We start from the raw sequence: 14,349 nt of genomic DNA, 5'->3' as shown, positions 1-14,349 counted from the left end.
ATTCTCCTGGTGTAAACCTGGCGCATACACTACTGTGTTATCCTAGCATTAATCTGGCGCATTCTCCTGGTGTAAACCTGGCGCATACACTACTGTGTTATCCTAGCATGAATCTGGCGCATTCTCCTGGTGTAAACCTGGCGCATACACTACTGTGTTATCCTAGCATGAATCTGGCGCATTCTCCTGGTGTAAACCTGGCGCATACACTACTGTGTTATCCTAGCATTAATCTGGCGCATTCTCCTGGTGTAAACCTGGCGCATACACTACTGTGTTATCCTAGCATGAATCTGGCGCATTCTCCTGGTGTAAAACTGACACATACACTACTGTGTTAGCCTAGCATTAATCTGGCGCATTCTCCTGGTGTAAACCTGGCGCATACACTACTGTGTTATCCTAGCATTAATCTGGCGCATTCTCCTGGCGTAAAACGGACACATACACTACTGTGTTATCCTAGCATTAATCTGGCGCATTCTCCTGGCGTAAAACGGACACATATTGCAGACCTGACCCATCTTGAGACTTCAAGATCTGCAATCTGTGTAAAATGCATCTTTTTTCGGGGGTCATTTTTGCCTGTGTTTTGTATGCAAAATGCATTTAACTCTACCGCCGCCTTTCTTGCGAACCAGCAATTTGAAGCTACAGTACATGATCTTATGGCTACTTTTAATACTAACTTGGGTGAATGTTTAAAGGGTCAACCCAGGACACATACTTACCAGACCAATACAGTTCTAGTTTACAACACTGCATTCCTTTCACTGTCTTGGCTGAGAAATTGGTTTACAAGAAGATTAGGACTAATTACACCTCCTGAGAGGGCGTCTCACTACACTGAGAAATTCCAAATATTGTGCATTATCATTGCTTGCTGAATTTGGGAATTACTAGGTTACCCTATTAGTGTAGGGGGACTGTGTTCTGCTGCGGTGCTGTCAGGTAAGCAGGAGATCTCGGTGAAACCTGTGCTACCTAGATACAGAAAGTAAGTTTTCTGTGTCTATAAATAAATAATGAGTAGACCCCAAATGCTGCCACCGTAGTCGCCACCCTTGAAATTTAGCCCTAAACACCTCCCCCCCCCCCCTGATAATCTATCACACCCTTTCATTTAATACTAAAAGCAGCGTTGCTTTCAGCTGCCTTTTATATTCCTGAAGCCGTATTGATGTCTCGTTTACTATAGGCATCCGTAGGAGGGTTTGCCTGGGACACAGAGAGCCGGGCTGCCATGAGAAATTATGGGGCCCGGGGACTGACAAAAGAGACAGGGCCCCTCCCTCCCCTACAGGAACGGTTTATAGAGAGCTGATGTGTAAATATATAAGGCTTGTTTTAAGAAGTTCTCCTTGTGCATTGGAGCCAGGGGTGGGCTTCCCTCTCTATAAGGGCCCGGTACACCAGTCTCCACAGCCCCCCTGATGGCTTCCCTGTACAATTCATCACCTAAATATGTTCCACATTTGACATTCCTGCTATTTCCTTTATTTTCCCTATATCCTTTCTGTACAAGCAATGAGTTTGTTGTATCAAATAAAGAAGAACTAACTACAGTACTTTGGAGCAATTACGTCATCCTGCAAAGCCAAGTTTCTCAGAATGCAGAATGCTTAGAGTTGTGATTTTTCAGAATGACTCTTGATGAATGACTAGGGTTTGTTATGATGGAGAAAGTTCTAAGTGGACCATGAAACGCCAAGACTATGTGATGAACCTGTTTAGTAACTGCCCATTTGATATAACGTATTGGATATTGAATCTACAGTAATTCAGAGATTTATGTAAACCCGATGTCTACGCTCATTTCCGATGTTATTAGATTGCTCACAGTGCCCCAAAATCCACAGCAGCTGCTGGCATTACCGGGGTGGCGACCGGCTGCGTGCAAGAAAACACAGTGGCTTTAGTGGATTTAGCAGCGGGACTTCACCGGATTTCCTGAGTAACCTGAAGGATCTGATCTGAAGCAGTGGATCACAGAAGGCGTCAGTGGGAGCTATTTATACAAGACACCTGCACTGTCCCTGTTTTGCTCATGAGGGGAGTCCAAAAGAAACTTCCACCCTAAGCTCCACAAGGTCTAGAACCGGCCCTGTCACCAATGTTGGCTTTATCTATTTTTTTCTTTTGAAATGTAACATGCCCCAATTCAGTACAGGGGAGGTGCGCCAAAACATACCCTTGCTCCGGGCACCATGGCACCTAGCTACACCTCTGTCCACACTCCATATAATCTTTGCTTTGGGCCTGATCGTCCCCTGTCTGCGGATCACTTATTAATATACACAGCAAGCCTCTTATCCAAGTAATCTCCCGAAATACATTGGGATATTCAGTGAGATGATCACCTCAAGGTCACTTTGTCAAATTCATACTTGCTAAAACTGTCTAAGTCCCCCGGGCTTCCAATTAATGTCCACTTTTATATAATCTGCCATTGAGCTTGAATAATATTAGTCAAACTCCCCCCCCCCCCCCTCCCCAAGGATTGGCAGTGATCTCGGCGCGGGATCCCGATTGTAGGACCTGTTGGGGGGAGAGGGTGCGTTCTTTCTTTTCAAACAATTTCTGCACAACTTTGTTTCTTTTCACTAAAGTGCGCGTCGTCTTTGGAATGCAGGATAATGGAATATGGAATCATAAGTCAGGCTTTGAGCCCTATTCATTTATTTCAAATATCTCAACCCAGTATTCAATTCAACAGCCACATTTTGCATCATAGGGCCCCCAAGTACTTACCTTACAGCTCCAGGGCGGGGTTGTCACAGGCCGGGATCCTCTTCCCATGAACAGCTCGGGCCTGTCTGCAGAAACAAACATATTGTTATTATAAAAAACCTTTCCTACGTTCCACATAGTCTACAGTGTATTGGTCTGTCCACTACTATAGGTCATGCACACTTGGATGAGGAGATCCCTCATAGGAGGTTTGGCGATATGACAAAAGCAAGTAGGGAAGGGACTTTTTTTCTGTTTGAGTGTCCCAGTGTTATGGACTGAGGGCCGAATTCAGAGATGCGGAACCCGATGTTTACGCACCACTCCGATCTTTTTATACCTGCACATGTGCAAATCTGGGGCTGTGATGTCGCTCGCAGTGCCCCAGAGGTGTCTGTCATCTGCATATTGCTGCACAGCCGCTGCATGCAGAGAGAGAGACGCTGCGGCGAAATAGTGTACACCTCTGAATGAGCCCCCGAGAACCTGCTCAACGGACAGTATTTTTATTAAGGGTAGAACACGTAGAAAACCTCTGGTAAAGACAGACACAGAAGTGTCATTTCAACACATTGCTGGATTTTTCTGCCCTAATAATGTTACTGGACTTTCGAGCGGAATCTATGCTGGGAATTGATCTGGATCTGTCTCTGCTACAAGGAAAAGTGGTCACGACATAGCTGGAATTCCCAGGTGAAGTGCAGATTTAACTGCACGCAGTATAGAATGTTGTGCAACATCCTAAAAGTAATCTGCCAACTGGGAACGGCTTCTATCGGTCCCTGGCTGAGTTACAGGACCTGAGGGCTAAGTGAGGACACTCCTTGCGCACAGCTGGCGGCTCGCCAGGCTCTCATCTGCGGCCCTGGCCCGGTGGGATTGGCAAAATTACCAATGCTTCCGGGTCAGAGTAGCAGAATGGAACAGCAGAGCCACCATGGTCTGCAGGTAATTGCATGCAAATAAAAAGAAAAAAGTTGCATTACATAATAGTTTTTTTTTTTCTTTTGCATAATTCCCTATAGCTGTTGTGTAATTATCATAATAATGTCACAATATTCCCATTACATTCCCATTATCGCTCAGGTCTGAGTACAGAATTTAACAAACTGCAGTGAAGGCTGAATGACATATACACAGCTCACTTGTTACCAATACCAATACCCTAAAAATGTTGTGCAACCGGCTGCCGCAACCCGCCGCCTACGCCGACCCCAGAGCCGGCCCTAACCAATATGATGCCCTAGGCAACATTTTGGCCTTTGCCCCCTAGCACCACCGCTGGTTCCGCCTCTGACCTTGCACCTCTTTCCCAGCACCATCACCCCTCACCCATAGCAGTCCATATTTTGGTGTTTGCACCCCCTATATTTTAAATAGGAACAGTTTGCACATTTGGCGCACAGCCCAAAAAGGGGGGTGTTTTTGCTGGCAAGGGGGATGGCCACACAATAGTAACCCCAATTCCAATTACGCCACACAGTACTGCAACTTTATTCACATTATATCATGCGATAGTGTCCATAATTCATATTACATCCCACAGTAGTATCACTCTACCTTATAAACATTACTCCTCACAGTAGAGCCCCTTATTCACATTACATCACACTGAATTGCTCCTTATTCCCATTACACCACACCCTATTGCTCTTTATTCACATTAGACAACACAGTAGTGCCCTTTCTATATGCAACGCCACATAGTAGAGCACCTTATACACATAATGCCACACATTAGTAATGCATTTATACACGTAATGCCACACAGTAATGCCCCTTACACATGAGATACATTATTAATGTCCTTATAAACATAATGCGCCTTACACATTATGACAACCTTTATTAATGCCCTTTTACACATAATGTCCCTTACACATATGCCACACATTATTAATACCCTTATACACATAATGACACACATAGTGCCCCATACACATTCGCTGCACATTATTAGTGCCCCTATACACATAATGACACACATACAGTACTACCCTGTTACACATATGCCGCACATTATTAATGCCCTTATACAGATAATGACACACATAGTGCCCCTTACACATATGTTGCACATTACTAATGCATTTTTACATGACACACATAATGCTACTTACACATATTCCGAACACTACTGCACAACCAACCCACTCACATGCACACAGCACTCACACTGCCACTAACACTGTGACCTCTGCCTCTGCTTGGATACAGATGTGTCCTCAGAAATCTTGCCTCAATTCTAACGTCGGCACCTTTTTTTATGAAAATGCATCTTATTTGCATTGCTATGTGGCTAGGATGCACAACCAGCTTCTGCTGATTAAAATGATATGCAGCATGCCTATATACTGTGTGAGACTGTGGCTGTATCTGCATATGAAATGCTACACACAGAATATAGGCATGCTGCATATCATTTTAATCAGCAGAAGCTGCTGATGCCCCTAGGCATATCAAATGCCCTAGGCAATTGCCTAGTTTGCCTATGCCTATGGCCGGCTCTGGCCGACCCCCCTCCCCACGGCATACCTCTGTTAAGGCAGCCCTGGTCCCAGAAACCAAACTCCTCCTCCGACCTAGCAACACAGCCGAAGGTCCTTCCGGCTGCAGGGAGGATAAGGCGCCCGGGGACAGTCTGCTGCCTGCATGCCGTGCAGGGAGGATATGGTGACCCCAGGGAGGTGACGGAGACCGCCCCCCCCCCACCCCCGGCACACCACCTCGCAGGTATCGCGGGTGGCCTCCGTCACCGCATTGCGATGTTAATCACATATGTTAGTACATATGCAACTAGCATCGCTGCGAGGGGCGGCGATGTATGTTAATACATCCCGCCCAGAAAGAGAAGTGTGTGTGTGTGTGTGTGTGTGTGTGTGTGTGTGTGTGTGTGTGTGTGTGTGTGTGTGTTTACATTGGGTCTGGGAGTACGCCAGATCAGACTGAAAGCATTCCTCACAAACACAAGCCAGATTCCACCAGATCTCTCCCTCCTGTTATTACAGTAAGGCTTTTATCTCAGATCTAATTACCACGGAAGGAAAACATGCTGATAAATCGGTGCCTCTTTATCGAGACGAAGCAGGAAGCAGTACCGACGAGATGTATCAACATCTCAGAGGCCGTTGTGGAGGAGAGAAAACTACCCCCTCCAGTGATCTCTGCCAGCGCCACAGCGCATCGGCCTCATGCTGATGCCCTGTGTCTCCTGGCCGCCTCCACTGGGCATGCGCAAGATCTCGCAACCACTGCAAGATCTCACGTGAAACAGCCTGGAGCCCATCAGCCGCCGCAGCTATGTACACATACCGGCAAGTAGCACCAGCCTACGTGTGAAAAAAACAATACAACGCAAATGTGCACTTATCTTTTTAATACATCTGGATGATTTTCCGTCGCCATACAATAGTATGGCAACGGCAAAATTGTTAGATGTTTGCAGATAACGTGGAGAAAAGTGATTTATCGCTGCGGTATCGGCTTTCATACATACCAGGGGCGGATGTACTAATGTACATCGCCGCCCTGCGCCACGATGCTGATCGCATATGTACTAACATAAGCGATCAGCATTGCGGAGGACAGCTCTTCCGATAAGAGCTGACCTCCGCGATGCACAGCGGCAGCCTGACTTCCGGGATTCGTCCCGGGAGTCAGTCTGCGCATGCGCGGGGTGACGGGGGCGGCCGCAGGGCATGATGGGAGGATCGGATCCCTCACACAGCGCCGCGGAGAGAAGCCCATAGGCTTCTATGGACTATCGCCAGCTAAAGCTGGCGTACCCCGCCGCGGCGCTGACCTGCCGGCCGGGGGTTAGTACATCAGGAAAATGCGGTAAACAGGGAGTTTACCGCATTTTCCGCTTAGTACATCCGGCTCCAGGGCTGTTTGTAAGTATGTTGCTTCTGACACTTACTACCTCTTCATACATCTCCCCCTTTATCTCTCTGCAAGGCTTAGTACATCTGCCCCTATGTCGCCAAGACCTGAATTGTAGGATTGGTAAGGTGTAGGACCAACATCGGAGTGGGATTATAATTCATGAGAACTACTGCAGATCCCGCATTTATTTCTAGAGCAAATAAGAAAATTAAAATGGAGCCAACACCTGCCCAGTCCGTGCCACGTGCAGCCACGTTACCAGTCACCCGGTCCGTGTTAATGCAGCCCTGATAAGGGCATGTCAGTGTACCCGGAAATCCTATGCTCCTGCGATGAAGGACCCACAAAATCCATTCCCACTCGCTGCCACTAAATTGGCTGTGAAGCTGCGGTGAGAGAATCCCTGCAATTGCAGCTTCCTATTGGACCCTCCACACTGTCACGCCGTCCACAGCTTTTGGCTGAGCCATGAGAGTATTTTATTATACGCGATCTTAGATTTTCTTATACATATGTTTTCTGTCATTCTTAATGCCGTGACCGCGAACAGTGTTTTTTTTTTTTTTTGCAATTTTTTTTTATTTGATCAATGTTTTTTTCGGTGGTATCTAATTACATCACCCTGAAAAGCTACGGACCTATGTAATTTTGCGCACTTATCGTGGCAAAAATAGTCACTTATTGGGGATTTGGCTTTGCCTACCTAAGTAAATTACCACGGCTAATTGTATACCACCCAACGGGAGAAGAATAAGAAAATCTAAATATTTATGTTGAGCATGTCTACACAGGATTATTATTGCTTTACTACTACTACAACTACTAACTACAACTACTAACTACAACTACTACTACTAACTACAACTATTAACTACTACAACAACAACAACAACAACAACAACAACTACTACTATTACTAACTACTACTACTACTACCACCACCATTACAACTATTACTAACTACTACTACAACAGCTACTACTACTACTACTACTACTACTACTACAACAACAATCTACTACTACTACCATTACTACTACTACTACTACTACTACTACTACCATTAATACTACTAACTACTACTACAACTACTACTGCTGCTACTACTACTACTACTTTGTAACTTGTGAATGTGCCAACTTGTCCCCCTGGAGGAGACGCTCGCCCATTTGACCAGATACACACACAAATGGGCATATTTGCTTTGGTACATGCATTATAAGCTAAAACTGGCTATTTGCATCCATACAAACAGATCTGTCATCCTCTGAATCAGCCCCAATGCGGTCCATTGAGGAAGAGGTAATGTGCGCCAGAACTGTGAATTGCCAGAGCAACAATTGCAGCTGACACTAATTCTGTACAATTCCCTTACAGAGATCCTCTACTGGTGTCAGAGGTAACAGGTGGAATCAGTCTGGGAAGAAAACACCTGAATGCTCGGGACGGGAAGTGGCCTTTTTCCCAGACACCTCCTCCCTGGTTCTGTCTGAACACGCCACCCTGTTGCAGAGGTTTGGCATCTGATGCCCCTGTAGATGGCTTAAGGCCTTATATATGTATATTTCTCACAACGCCATCATAACATCGCACCATCATAACAATCTCCATGTATGGATGGGGTAATGGTTAGCATTACTGCCTCACAGCACTGTGGTCCTGGGTTCGATTCCCCACTATGGCCCTAACTGTGTGGAGTTTGTATATTCTCCCTGTACTTGTGTGGGTTTCCTCCCACTATTCAAAAATATACTGGTAGGTTAATTGGATCCCAGTAAAATGAGCCCTAGTGTGAATTTGTGTGTGTGTACAATGTACTGCCCACCTGGGCAAGGACTGATGTGATTGGCCAAATATTCTCTGTAAAGCGCTGCGGAATATGTGTGCGCTATATAAATAACTGTTAATAAATAAATAATAAATAATGAGGGCTGGTTAGTAAGGCAGGAACACTGGGGCAGATGTATTAAGTCGGGAAAAGTAATAAAGCCGTGATAAGTGGAAGGTGATAATGCATCAGTCAATCATTCCAGGCTGAAAAAATGACAGGAGCTGATTGGCTGGTGTATTATCACCTTCCACTTATCACTTCTTTATCATTGCTTTATCACTTCCCCAGGCTTAATACATCTTCCTGGGCAACTTCAGGACGCTGCCAGGAGGAACCGCAGCAGCCAGCGGGCAATGACTAGAATGCATACTTGCCTACTTTTAAAAAAGCATTTCAGGGAGATCATAAAAGTAACGACTATCAGCGCTGATGTCACGTGTACTGCTACATCTGAGAGGCGTGTCATAAACATGACTTACATCCAAATGTAAATGAGTCCCGGCGTTAGTAAGATCTACTTGTTTAAGAAAAGACACTGATATTTTGCAGGATTTGTTCATGTTTTGTGTTTTACAAGAGGTTCCATATACTGTAAGTGGCCAAGAGAAATCTTATTTAAAATGCATGTAGCTTTAGGGATGGATCATGTGCCTTATAACCAATGCACTGATGATCTCATTTGAATGTATGTATCTCTGATTTCTTTTCTTTTTTTCTCCAAGAATGTAACAGCTACATAATGGGTGTAAGGTGCTATCGGGGAGATTGCTGGTCTATTCAGGGAGTCAGGGAGATTGCTGCTATCTCAGGGAGTCTCCCGCAGAATGCGAGAGGGTAGGCAACTATACTAAAATGTAATCTAGCACTGAAGCAGGGATCCAATGCTGGCAAGATAATCTGGGTTTCCCACACACGGAGACTGCACACGGGTCCCCTCCTCTGTAGATGCGCCATTGGTTTCTAGAAAATCATTTTCTGATCTCTGTTGCTTGTTCCTAAGCCCTGGAGCCCAAATCTTAGTACCAGTAAATATATTAAGGATCAGCTAGTAGGGAGTTCTATTTTTGGCTGCAGGTATGCCATTCCTCACTGCTTTCTGTGGACACTGAATGACAAAACTACAGAATAATTCAGATACATTATAATGAGCTACACCGTACCATTTCATCCCTTCGGTACCAGCACAGTTTTGTTTCTGGACCCCTAGAAGGTGTTTTCACCGGGTCAGTCAGCGTCGTTGTGAAGTGGTCCTGTGTGCCCACATTTTTGGCTTTCAGTTCTATTAGTTAAAAAATAATCCACTAACAAAAACAGAACATTATATACAATATATAACTATTATTATGTTGATGTTGCTTGCATTCATAATATCTGAGCAATGGTGGAACAGAGTTGCCTACCCTCCCTCATTCTGCAGGAGACTCCCTGAAATAGTATCAATCTCCCTCACTCCCTGAATAAACCAGCAATCTCCCTGATTTTACTTTACATTCTTGGGGTAAAAAAAATAAATCAGAGATACATACATTCAAATGAGTTCATCAGCGCCATTTCCCTGCATTGTTATAAGGCACAATGATCGCTATGGCTACATGCATTTTAAATAAGGTTTCTCTTGGCACTTACAGTATATGGAAAACACAACACACCACAATACACAAACAATTCCTGAAAAATATGAGTGTCTTTTCTACAAGAGGATCTTACAAACTTTGGAGCTCATTTACATTTGGAAGTAAGTCATTTTTATGACCCGCCTCTCAGATGTAGCAGTACACGTCCGTGCTCATAGGTATTACTTTCACAATCTCCCTGAAATGCTTTTTCAAACGTAGGCAAGTATGTGGTGGAAGTGTTTGCCTGGGCTATATAAGTACCAGACCCTGCTAAATTCAGCAAAGGGACAGACCTCAAGAATGGTACTATTATTGGGTAGGGAGGGGAGTTTGTAATGGGGTAAAACCCCTCCTAATGGATTGTTACATTTGAAGGGGCACTTTAAAAAGAAAAAAAAATTAATTTGATTCTGGATGTTTAAATATAGCATATATAGCACTGTCCTGTATTCAAAGTTGGAGGAAAGTGTAAAAATAAATAACATTTCCTATGTAATTGGTTAGTAATTGCTGCATGCTAATCCACTCTTGGCCATTAGCTAGCAATCCAATGCATAAGTGATATGTCACCCCATTCACACAGAGTCTCTGAGACAGACAGTACCACTGGCAAATTAGCAATGAATCCCTCTACTCTCTGAGAAAGGTGATGTCTCTGAGGATGCAAAAAGTTACTTCCATATTAACTACTGTTCCATTATATGGGCTTATCAATATAAAAATAAATAAAGCTCTAAAATGTAAACCTTTTGTGCAAACTTTTATAAGTATAACATGGATTATCGCCTCACCTACGTTTTGCTCTGATACAAATCTACATAATAATTTTTTCCACCAGACATTATCACAATCCTATAAATCTCCCGCAGTGAACTATTTCCCCACTAGGTGGCAGTAACACATCTCTGTAACCTTTCTCCCATCCAGTCTGGTCTGTCATGCTAAGTCGGTGTCACTTCTCTATTAATAACCGGCACAGACCTTTTGCCAGAGGTCATCATACAATTCACATTCATTCTCTGCATTCCCATAAGAATCTGTACCCAAATTAGGCCAGATCTGAATAGCGAAGCGCCAGGAAGATCTTTTATTTTACACACTGACATTGTGTACCATGATGAATATTTTATATTGCACAAACGGATACACAATACTAATGATCTGTTTCTCTAAATTGCGAAATGCGTAGTGTGGCTTGGCATCAGAAGATTATAACTCGGTAGTATCACCAGTCTAATAAATACATACAGAATAATACCCAGTATTGAATACTGGGGCATACTGTAGGCACCTTATTCCTCTGCCCATTGGTACCAAGTCCCTAATAGTGAATATTGGGATACAGACTTTTTTAAGTTTAAGACATTTGAATCCACTTAGACCACTCTATAAGAAACCTGTCCTGTCTGGACGATTATAGTGTCACAATACCTACAGGGGAGGACACCTGGTGCCCAGATGCTTCATATAATATTATTTCAGTTCTTATGCAGTATATGATTATGATGAGATGTTTTAGTGTAAGATACACCTAGGGGGAGATTCAATTGTTTGAAAAGTCAGTGGGGTGTATGTTTTTTTCCTATCTAATAGACAGGGAAAAACCAGACACCCAACCGACTTTTCAAACAATTGAATTCCCCCCTTCCCTAGTGTCATATAGTCCTAGAGGCCAGTGTGGGCGTACAGGACCTGTTGGCAGTAAATTGCACGCACACTGTAGAAAAGAAGCCTGCACGGAACATAAATATCCGCCAGTATAAAAAAGTTGTTTGCATCCTGAGATGTCCACGTGTGTGTGTGTGTGTGTGTGTGTGTGTGTGTGTGTGTGTGTGTGTGTCATGTTGACACCCCAGTTTACCCTCTTTGGATGATGTGATTAAATTGCGCCTTAGTCTGCAGAGCCCATTTTTGGCACGTGCGAATATAAGCAAGGTACACTCCCCAAAAGTACGCCAGTTTTTCTCTGCGTCATCTCCATCACCATCTACATACAGAAGTGTCTATTTCCCGATATACAATGCTGCTGTCTTGTCCCACATCTCCCTGTGTATCTCCACGGCATCCCCACTTTCCGGCTGCATAACATTATTTACTGACACTGGTTTTCTTGCAATATTCATTACAGCATGCACATCCACAACTGCACATACCATCATTCCCTAGAGCCACTTGTACACCATACTCCCTCCTTTTTTCCTCTCTCCGCCGACAGGAATACTAAATGTGCATGACCTATTTCCAGTGGGAACTCATCAATTAAATCCTAATGCCCCCTTGGGATATTCTAATAACTTCACATTGACTCCTCCGACACCTATTCCCTCTGCTTCTCTGTCTCCCTGTCTCTACCCTACCACACTCACTGACGTGCCTCCAGGTTTAACCACGTGAATCTAAAAATATATACGTTTCCCTGCACCCCATTTCAAATGTCAAATTTTGTGGCTTGCCCCTCTGGCACAGCCCTGGCATGTCGCATGGTCGCCCTTTCCTATCTGATACCATTAGTATGCCTAACACAAACTACACTAAGAAGACATTCTTCTGTATGATAATTGTTACCAGTTATACGTCCTACGGCGGCGGGAAAATTCTGAATTTTTCTGTATTCCCTACGTATATCAGACCCTCCGACCCTGCTCCCTCTTTATATTGGCCTCCAGTGGTTTTACTGAGCAAGGCTTCCGCCCTCTGCACTTTATTGTAGTAATATACACTGTACAGACACAGCTGTTCTCAGATCTCTGCCTCCCACAAATAGTTGCACTACTGCTTCTCCAACTTCTTCCCAGGCTGCTGTTTAGACTCAGAGCTGCCGCTTTACGTGGCTGCACCTTTAAGAGCCTTCAGTAAGAAACTATGACATTTCTATGTGACTAATAATTCAGCACACATTATGCTCCATCTGTTACGTGGCAACGTGGAAATAGTAATGCAGATTATTCAACGTGCTCGTTCTGCTGATCTTCCAGGTAACCTCTTGTCACAGCTGCTTGTAGCTAGCTACACACCTGAATATCTGACTGTCACTCACAATGCAGGTTAGTAAATATCAAGCATGACACAGCTCCCTCCCCACCATCACCTACCATGTGGAGAGGGGACCCTCAGACAGACAGGTGACAGGTGGACACAGAGACATCAAACGTCCAAACCAGGCTCCGCTCATACCCAAGTGCTGTCATCAGTGGGTCTGAGCTCTCGCTGCCTCCAGCACCTACTGCATTACATGTAGGGGAGGTGTCTGCATTGTGTGAGATGGGGGTTGGAAGAGGGATAGTCTTTAAAATTATTTAACCTCTTGACGACCACATAGTACAAGCTCAGGACTTTTTTTTTGTCAAGCAAATAACAAACACCATACAGAAACATTCACCGTATGCAGTGTACACAGTCGGCTCATTGACAGTTTGCAGTTACAGAATGTTTCTTAAAATCTAATATGAGGCGGCTGGAATGCAGGCCCTGCCATGTGTGCAATAAGGGTGGAATTCTAGAGACAGGAGTACCAGGCATGCTACATATAAACACGCAGCGGAGATAGAGGGATGTGTACAGCCAGGAAAAAGTATCTGCAATCGTTCGGTTGGAGAGACGGGGACCAATCGATGGCCAATGCAAGTTAATCCCACATGAAACAGCAATTAAGTCCAAGTTTACAAATTCTGGAAAATATTTGGCCGGAATGCACATGGTAGCGAGCAGAATTCCTTTCCCGGCAGTGCTGAAAATGCTGCTGTTCTCGCCTGTAACCCGCATAATACTACGGCTCTGCGTACGCATCTTGCTGTTGTATTTGATAAAGACACCGGAAACGCTCTGAAGAGATTGTGTTACACTCAGAGTGAATAAAGTGTGTACACTAGGTGATTTCTGGCCAACCTGTGGCTCTCCATCTGTTGTGAAACTACAAGTCCCAGCATGCCCTGCCACAGTTCTGCTATTAGTGAATGCCAAAACTGTGGCAGGGCATGCTGGGATATGTATTTTCACCGCAGCTGGAGGGCCGCAGGTTGGCTAGGCCTGCACTAGGTAATTAGATTCAATATTCTCCCCATGTTTGCATGGGTTTTCTCCGGGTCTTAAGGTTTCCTCTCATGCTTTCATGACATACTGGTAGGTTAATTGGCTGCTGACTGAACTGACTTTCAGTCACTGATTGGCTGGGAGAGCGCCGCACAGTGATGTCACCGCGCAGCACGCTTCCAGTTTATCAGGGACTGCGAGAATCTTCATTGTGGAACTCCATCCATTCTGCGGACAGCTGGGAGAGCCTGAGAGAAC

General features: G+C 44.6%; 1 protein-coding gene across 1 annotated transcript in view; it reads right to left on the bottom strand.

Moving 5' to 3' along the window:
* ARTN (artemin) overlaps positions 1–14,349 on the bottom strand; it is a 39,547-nt gene that overhangs the window by 9,879 nt on the left and 15,319 nt on the right. The window contains exon 3 of the mRNA XM_063939366.1: positions 2,752–2,816. Within this exon, the coding sequence (XP_063795436.1) occupies positions 2,752–2,816 (65 nt within the window). The remainder of the gene's footprint in view (positions 1–2,751; positions 2,817–14,349) is intronic.

This window comes from Pseudophryne corroboree, chromosome 9 (assembly GCF_028390025.1).
Source record: "Pseudophryne corroboree isolate aPseCor3 chromosome 9, aPseCor3.hap2, whole genome shotgun sequence".
NCBI classification, from domain to species: domain Eukaryota; kingdom Metazoa; phylum Chordata; class Amphibia; order Anura; family Myobatrachidae; genus Pseudophryne; species Pseudophryne corroboree.
This window is presented reverse-complemented; position numbering and strand designations above follow the sequence as displayed.